The sequence below is a fragment of the Dreissena polymorpha genome, chromosome 5 (assembly GCF_020536995.1).
Source record: "Dreissena polymorpha isolate Duluth1 chromosome 5, UMN_Dpol_1.0, whole genome shotgun sequence".
Classification (NCBI taxonomy): Eukaryota; Metazoa; Mollusca; class Bivalvia; order Myida; family Dreissenidae; genus Dreissena; species Dreissena polymorpha.
In genome coordinates, this window is record NC_068359.1 from 93695226 (window position 1) to 93704117 (window position 8892).

The 8892-nt window shown below is 31.7% G+C and overlaps 1 protein-coding gene across 21 annotated transcripts in view; it reads left to right on the forward strand.

Moving 5' to 3' along the window:
* Positions 1-8079, forward strand: part of LOC127832136 (poly(rC)-binding protein 3-like) — a 183756-nt gene extending 175677 nt beyond the window's left edge. For 18 of the 21 annotated variants that reach the window (XM_052357377.1, XM_052357375.1, XM_052357379.1 and 15 more), the window contains one exon: positions 1729-8079. In XM_052357377.1, coding sequence (XP_052213337.1) covers positions 1729-2206 — 478 coding nt within the window. In that variant the 3' untranslated portion in view covers positions 2207-8079. Of the gene's footprint in view, positions 1-469; positions 530-1728 lie in introns of all 21 variants that reach the window. The other 3 variants (XM_052357394.1, XM_052357396.1, XM_052357395.1) reach the window with 2 other exon arrangements.
* The last annotated feature ends 813 nt before the right edge of the window (positions 8080-8892 follow it).

An 8892-nucleotide genomic window follows, 5' to 3' on the forward strand; every position in this document is an offset into this window, starting at 1 on the left:
GTTTTCATATTTTGTGATGTCTTCCTAACGTTGTTTAAGATGGCATGGCAGCTGAATGAGATAATAGCGATTTTTTCTTATAATCCGTTTTCACAATAGCTGTTGCATATTATTCTAATGTTTTCATTTTAATAATTGCTGACAATATTTTTAGTTTATTTGCTGCACGAAGTTTGGGCTTCATTTATTGATAAGTGCAAAATAATAATGATTAAAATGTACTTTAATCTTGGAATATACTTAAATTGTATGAAATAAGACCTTCATTATATTAGTAACAACTTGAATCATAGACAAAAGGTTTGTTTTGTATGTGTTTAAATAAATAACTATCTGTTCATTTGTTACATTTTTTTGGTACAAAGTTTTATCACAGTATAGTTTGGGTATATTCACGCTTACTTTGTAGTTAATATGCTATGTTTTGTGGGAGCAACCAAGTAAAACATGATTGTTTATTTGTTTACAGTGTTTGTGCCACATATGTTCTTACTAATTCTTGATCAAAATGAATGGGGCGGACAAACAGGTTGAAGTATTTTCACTTTTGAACTATTTGAATGATCTATATGAGTTGTTATTTTCCACCCCGGACAAAACCAGACCAGTGATCTAATGTTTGAGTCATTGTATAGAGCCAGTATGCTGAACAATTCTGTTTGATTTGAACTTTTTTTTCAAGGAACTTGCAAAATGCATGTCAAACCAATTCTTTCTTTTAAAAAGTGTGTCCTATTTTTTGACTTCTTGTTGTTGTTCATACATATTATCTCTTATATTAGCTCAGTATAGTTGATTGTGTATTTTCTGTCTTTGGCGCCATTAATGGTATAACTGTGTTCAATTTCACCATTCTGTCCAATTGTATGTGTATACTTAAGTACCTTTAGTAACATATATTCACTTCAATTACTCATTAAGTTCTTAGTTTACAGCAATTGTTCAGCATGTGTGGTAACCTTATCACAAGCGGTGTTTAGATGAAAGAGCTATCCTTGGATATAGATAAAATAACAACTGGCTTTGTTTATGTGTGATCCCGTAATAATCCATTCCCGTTCTGTTGCAACTTTTAATTATTATATGACCTTTCTATTCATTGGCTTTACATAATTTCACATATGGATCGGTTTGTGAGTGTTTCTTTGATCGTACAATAATCTGGCTAGTTTGTTATTTTATCTGCAAAATGCATCCTTGATCATCTTCAAAACCTTGTATTTCAGCATTTAACCGGAGTATTTTGTGTTTTCTTTGTGTCTAAAAATAATATTTGATTTTCATCAATCAAATTAATTTAGGATTCATCACAATAATACCAATCTCTGCAAGATTATAATTATAATGATGTGTAAAGTAATAGTTAAAAATAGTTACTAAAAAGTCCATATACAAAAGTAATTTGATTGATGAAAAACTTGAACAATGAATAACATTGGCTACACATTCTGATGTTACCATGCCGATGTTATTTTGTGCTTTGTAGAAGAGGTACAGCACTAGCTTATTATCTTGTATTGTCAAATCAAACTTTGATAATCACAATTTTACATCGTCATCCAAAATTCACTATTGTACTGGTAAATTTCATTTTGTATCAATTTGTTTATAATTTGCATGCTCGTATTGTACCTCTTCCCAATTTTGCCTGCACGAGGTTTGGTGGCTACTGTTAGTTTTATCCATTCGTCTAATAAATCCTCCATCTCCCTTTTTTTTACTTCACAGCATGGAATTACATAAGACTCTAGTCCTAGATCCCAATTCTACAGCTACGTCCCCCGCAAGCTCTGTGACACCCACATCCAGCCCTGTTACACCAGTGACGTCAATGTCCTCTCCTGCTGGGATTTCCCAAGCAGCTGTTTCCCAGCAGGCATCTCCGGTTACCATGCCGATGACCTCAATGGCATTGCCAGGGGCATTGACCTCAATGGCGTTGCCAGGGTCGATGAAGCCTCTTCAGCTCATAGGAATGAATGGTCTTAATGGACTGAGCGCAATGCACCCAGCGTACCACTCATTGCCTGGTTTCCCGGGAATGAATGGCAGTTTAAATGGCCTAAGTCTGCAAATGTTTGATCCCATGATGTTCTCTTGTGGAATCAATCAAGCGCTACCGCAGACTGCACCAAATTTCACTGGGAAGTTACGGGTGGGGGTGGCAGCAGTGAAAACAGGCTCACCCAAATTCACTCCCTACTAACTGTTGATTGTGAAAAACCATGTGCTGGACATGTTATATAGTGATAGACATTTTATATTTATAGTTTGTTTTGCTGCTTTTTACAAGGCTCCTGTTTTATGTACCCATGTATTCCAGTATACAGAGGGCTGCTTTTTGTTTGTGTCCACTTGTTCTTTAATACTGTATTCAACAGATAGTTTGTATCCCACAATTTTGTATGTCTGTGTGTAATCCACCATGTGTGTGTTATGTGATAAAACTGTCATGTATGTACGGTAATTTCAACTATTCAAACAAATGCAATTGAAATGGCTTGACTGCTAATTATGGCAAAATATCTTATAACAACTTCATAATGCACTTTCAAAGATGCAAATTCAAATGTTTTGTGTGATTGTTAAAGGATTTCAAATTATATATAACTTAATTGTTTAAATAATTTGCACTTCTGCAAAATGGATACCAGATTTCAGAATTTAAAATACATAATTTTGATTGATTTAATACCTAGTCATGGTTCATAACATCTGTCAAATAAAAAAATAGATTTTATTGTGAGAAGATCCTCTCTTACAAAAACCAATTTATATGGGTACATAAAATAGGATACCTTTTGTAACCATGTTGACTTGTCTCTTGTGCCAGTTTTAAATTAATTTGTTTGCAAAATAAAGCCTTATATGTCTGTTATTTTACAAGTATGTATATGAAGGCTCATCTATTTTAAACAACGATAGTTAAAGTATGTTCTTGCTTGTTGCGGTTACTTTTTAATTTAATTGTAAATGCGTATACATTATTAAAAGGTCAGAGAACAATCTTCAAAAAGTAAAATGTCACTTAAGAGTACCAGCAAAATCATATCAATTTCGAAAATGGAACATTAGAATTAAAGGTTCATGTACTTGTTGGTGCAAGAGATAGGCAATATATTGAAAAAAATGTGCTGTGTTTACAAATACAGTGGCCTTGTGTTGACAGGCTTACTAACCACTCTGAATTGCTGTGTATTATTTTGGAACAGGTAGACTCAATAGGTATTTGATCTCATTGATCAAGATGTTTTCATACTTAACATCCATATAGATCTCCGGGACTACTTTGTGGGCATATTGACCATCTTTTAACCAGTTGATTTATTTAATCTGAATGGTGTAATGGTAATATGTATGAGCATAACATAATTGATGTTTGTGAACAAACATTCAATTACAGAAAACTGAACTCTACTGCCACTGTAGTTAAAGCAATATATTTCAATTAATTTGCTCATTAGAACTGAAACAGGTGTTTAATGATATAAACAGTGGGAACTTGTTTCTGCTTAAGCAACAACATTTAAGTTCTTCATAACGGTTTTGCAAATTTGTATATACAAGCATTTAAGGGTGTTTAATAAGCCTTGGTGTTTTTTTATATAATTATTATTTTACAATGTCTTGCAAGTTTCAAGGCTTTGTGATAGACATATCTTTCGAAATTGTTTTTGTCATTATTAAATGGTTCATGTATAAATTTTATGTATCTGTACAATGGTAATTTCATTATATATTTTTATGAATATGTATTGTTTTGGGAAAATAAGTACATACATGTAATGGATTAATAGAAATCCAAGTGTTATTTTCATATTACTTGTGTTTTAATTATTTACAAATGTGTGGACTTTCTTTTACTTAAGACGTCTATTTGTATAAAAAGAGGCAATGGGATATTTGTTTAACTTTTTTTATTTATGAAAGACAGTCTGTAGAGCAGCCTAGGGTTTGGTTGATTATGGATACAAGGAATCCACTTTAAAGCTTTAGACATCTCACAAAAATATGTTCATTCCTTTCTTGATTGAATGACAGAAATCCAAATATTATTTTTGAAGCAGTGCAATCATTATTTTTTTATGCAATCGAATTCCACTTGTGGACAAGTTTATTGCTCGGTCTACAAAATTGATCCACATTGTCATGTGATGTATAGCATGTATTGTTCTGTTGTGTTTTTTTAGTTCATAATATTCCATAGTTTACCATATCTCAGTCCCAAAAAAACTAAATACCTGTGGTATGTATGATGGTCCAGTCTTTTTTATTAAATGTTTATAATATTCATGTATTCACATGTTAATTAAATTGCATAATATCCAAACGTTAATTGAATGCATGATGAAAAAATTCAGTTGCTGATTAATGTCTTTTCTGTTACTTCCACATTCAATTAAACCATAGCTCACTTGTATACATATACTAGTATCTTAAATAAATGTTCAACTCCAATCTTGAACAGTAAATCTTTAACAGATTTTCCTCAATACGTCCTTCCAACATTCCTGTCATTTACTTAACAAGGTGGTTTTTTCATGTGTTTTCTTTTTTAAGGTTAATATTTTTTAAGAATATTTGAGTTGACTTCCTTTAATTGATTAGTTTGTAAGGTAAAATAAAAATAAAAATCAAGGTTACATTCCAATTCCGGATAACTTTGTTTACTTGGTGTATAAATAATTCTGATCAAGAAATTTGAACTTTCGTCAAGCAATCAAGCACAAGAACGGTGTGGATAAGTTAATGTTAATTACTTTTAAACTGTGGCAATTACCTGCTCATGAATTATTGAAAACAAAAGAAGATAACCTAGTCATTCTGTTTAAGTGATGAGGCCTCTAGTCTTCTTCTATCATAAAGTATTTGTTGTTATTCATATTTGAAATCATGAATTTTTGTCTCATTTGTTAATGTTGAATCCTTTTTTTAAGTCAGATTCAAAATTGTGTCCTTGTTTGGAGTTTTATTTTTCAAGTTTTTTTTGTTTTTGTTCATATTCATTTGTTTGCATAGTATTAAGAAACATTTTTTTATTGCAATATTTTGTTGTCATTTTGCAATATGCTAATATCACAATTTTAAAAAGTCGATCACCACTCTAGTTATATCCAAAGTTTTAAATGTTCACCAAAGTTTTTCCTCTTTTCAACGTTTGTTAATGATTTTAATTACAATTATATTAAATTGACCATACTGTTGTCGTGTTGTATATATTATGTACTGTGTATCTATAGAGTTAACTATTGTAATAAAAGTTATTCTTTTCTTCTAAGTCAGGTAAATGGTGAATCATTTAGTTCATATTTTGTTTTGTTAGTCATATCTTTAGTTTGTTAATGTACTTATTCAATATTACATGTATGCATGCTGTTTGAAATGATGTTTAATTTTAATTAAGCATTCCTTGATTTGCATGACACACTTAGGGCATGCTTGTTTAGGAACACAGTTTGCTGTTTTTCTGTCAATCAGATATGCACATTGCCAACCAAATTATTAACAGACACTATCCACAACTGGTTTTCTAGTATCTCGCTACCCTTCCCTTTGGTTTTTTATCCCCAAGTATTAACATATTTGTGATTAACAGTGTACATGTGCAATCGTTAATATGCTTTGAAATGGCTACCCGGTATTTGTTTATTTCATGTCATTATTAAGCGTGAAAATTTTGAATTACAAAAATTTGTTTTTGTATTGGAATATCGAAATCCTAAATAAAGTTTTTGATAATTTGTCAAATCAACTTCTTGTATTAATGTATTTGCAGTGAAGAACGGTAATTTTTCTTTGGACAAAGTCTTGTAATGAATATATTGTCTCTTTTAGGGTTACATCGGAAGTGTGTGGATTGGGAATAGTTCGCTAAAATGGCTCCACTCAACATCATTACTTTGTGGATACTCAAAATATTTAATAAGGTCACAGTCTGTCCGGTCAAGTTTGGTGGTCTTTGCTGTGTGATATACAAATATTTATCAGCTACAAGCAAAAGAACAATCATTTTGATTGGCAAGGTATTTTGAAAGCCCAGTCTTGATTGGATAGTTGTCTGGTAGCTGACAAATCATATCTATTATATCTTATACAAAATGAATGCATGACCATGTGACCTATTACAAACGAAAACCTGTCTTGTTCTTGAATGTATTTAAAATAGATGTAGAACTATGTTTTAAGAATGTACCTACATTTGAGGTTTTCATTGTAGATACTCATTAGAATTGTGATTAATCAGTGTATGACAATTATTGTTCACTGTCATTGATGAATATTCATAATATTTGCTTACACACCTTTTTAGCCTAACAAAACCAAAACTATTTTGTCTTGAGATAAAAAATCTGACTTTTAAATAGCTTCCATCTTCCAGAATAAACGTCCATGTGTGTGCCTCCAGCTCTAACAGTTGTTTCTGTTGACAGAATTAGAAAAAAAAAATTCTTATCCAAGAACTAAATAAATGATTTGCAACAATTGTGAATATTGGTCATAACTGTTTTTTTCTTATCGGAGTGTTTTGATTTTCTCGTTACTTCGAGTGTACATTTTTGTAACCATAATTTATATATATATATATTCATTGAAAAGGTGCTTGCTTGTAGTTATTTACAACATTAATGCCAAAATAATGTTTTATTTTAACAATTCCTGAAAGGCAGTCTTTGCGGTGTTCCAATGTACGTGTTCACACCAGGTGGCATACAATTTTTTAGCTAGTTCTGCTGAATTTGTCAATGTATTTTAGCAAAGCATTTAACCATGGAAAGAGTTGCAGAACTTTATGCATTGAGAATTGTCTAGTCTACCTTATCATGGCTTTAAGCTAGGGATCTTACGATAACTCGCAGTATCTTAAAATGGCATTAGTTAAACAGTTCATGTTATTTTTCCAGGGACTGCATAACCCATCTGTCTCATAAAGTTTTAGAGTAGTTCTTTTGTTTTCCAACTGTTAAAACTCTGTGCAATCTGGATTGATAGGGTATTTTTGCATTTATACAATGTCATCTTGCATGTGTTTCCAATGTTTTTGCATTTTTGAAGAGATTAAAATGACTAGACACAAGTTTACGAGGTTGTGTTTGGGGACAGTTAAAGACACAAGTAGGTTGTTTGTTTGTCATTGTTTCATTGAAAGCTTAAACAATTTTAATACCATGAAATGAACTGTTGATATGGAAGTTTCTGTACAAATGAGAATATTGGTCAAGTCCTTGTTACTGAAAAAAACATGGTGTGAGATATGACCATAAAGAGGATTTTTGTGTTACCAATGTGCACTATAAATAGGGGTTTTCAGTACACTTATTTGATTTACTGACATCCACTAAAAAAATGAAGTTTTATCTGACTTACTCTTGAAACCTGGCAATCAACTTTAGGAGTGCTATGTGATTGCGTTACATTAGTTCAGTGTTGTTTGGTGTGTCTCTTTAAGTTATCATTCTCTTGTTATTAACTTGTATAGTTACCATAGCAGGTGCAGACTCACTTCAAAGGTTGTGACTTGTATATTGACTTGACTTGTTGATCAGAGATATTGTAGTTTTTATAGAAAAGTTATCTTTGATACAGAAACTGTTGCCTAGGAAACTGTGTGCTTAATCTGTTTGTGTGTCATATACTATTATTCTTAAAATATTCATTTTTGTCTGCATTTGTTCTTGTAGTTCTTTGGGTGGTCACATGGTCGAGGGCTAACACATTATTTATCTGTGACAAAATAGCAATACTTTACTTGGATGGTCTTAATTTGATGGAAATGTTTAAATTTGCTGATGAGTAAGACTGAGTTGCTCCTGTTTTATTGTTTGAACCAGTGGGATTATACAGTTTGAACCTTTACATCTATAAAGAACTACATGCAGACATGACAATTTGTTCAATACAAGTTGTTAATATGTTCAATAATTTATAGTAATTATATGTTATGGAGAGTTATTTTGAATTGTATTTCAATGACATCTTTATTAAATAGGTGAAGTTTTAACTCAACATTATCATTTATAATCATGGTGTATAAATGTGTTGCCAAAATTATAATGATTATAATAAATTTTACAGGAACAATGTCTTTGTTGTGTCTCCATACTTACCGTACGACCACAAGCTGTGATGTTCGACTTCGTAAACAACTAGTGTACCAGTACATCTCTGCATCTGAAATAAGTTCAATCTAGTGCTGATTGTATATACTCTTTGTTGAATTTGTCGAGTATAACACCCTCAAAACCTTTGCTTTTCAAAATATCACATCGTGAGTATTCGACTTCATTCAAGTAAATCCATAGAAATGTGCAGAATGAAATAGTTGATCATGCACATAGAAAAATAAACGGATTTTGAAACGGAGCAAAACTGTGACGTCAAACCCACACAATAACAATTTGACACAAATTATATAAGAACATCTTTGACCTTGGCAAACAAGTGATTAGTGAAAGATTTAGATTGGACTCTGGCCCACATTCTTTTGGGTTACCCCTTCTGTCCTTTTTAGGTTCATATGGTTCACTTTTACAGGGTTTAGCAAACAATCAGACACTACTTTAAACCTTATAAACAAGTCTTTAAATAAGAAATTCCTTTATATGTTTATAAAATTATTACGTAACATCACTAGCGTGGTTCTGTGTTCCACCCTGCCGCTCTTTTAGGAAAACATCTACCTTTTGGTTTTACAGATCTTTTCCTGCTGGTAATCAATAACATGGTTTAATCTTAAAACTCGTCCATAGAAAACATATGTTCGGTATGTGTAATTTTGGGATTAGTGTCAATGCACACATATCGTTCATCTGAAATAGCTGGCTCTTTGAATTGATTAACCATTTATCATATGGGTCGTGATCTGTGAAAAGGGTTTTTTATGCATGTGCTTTA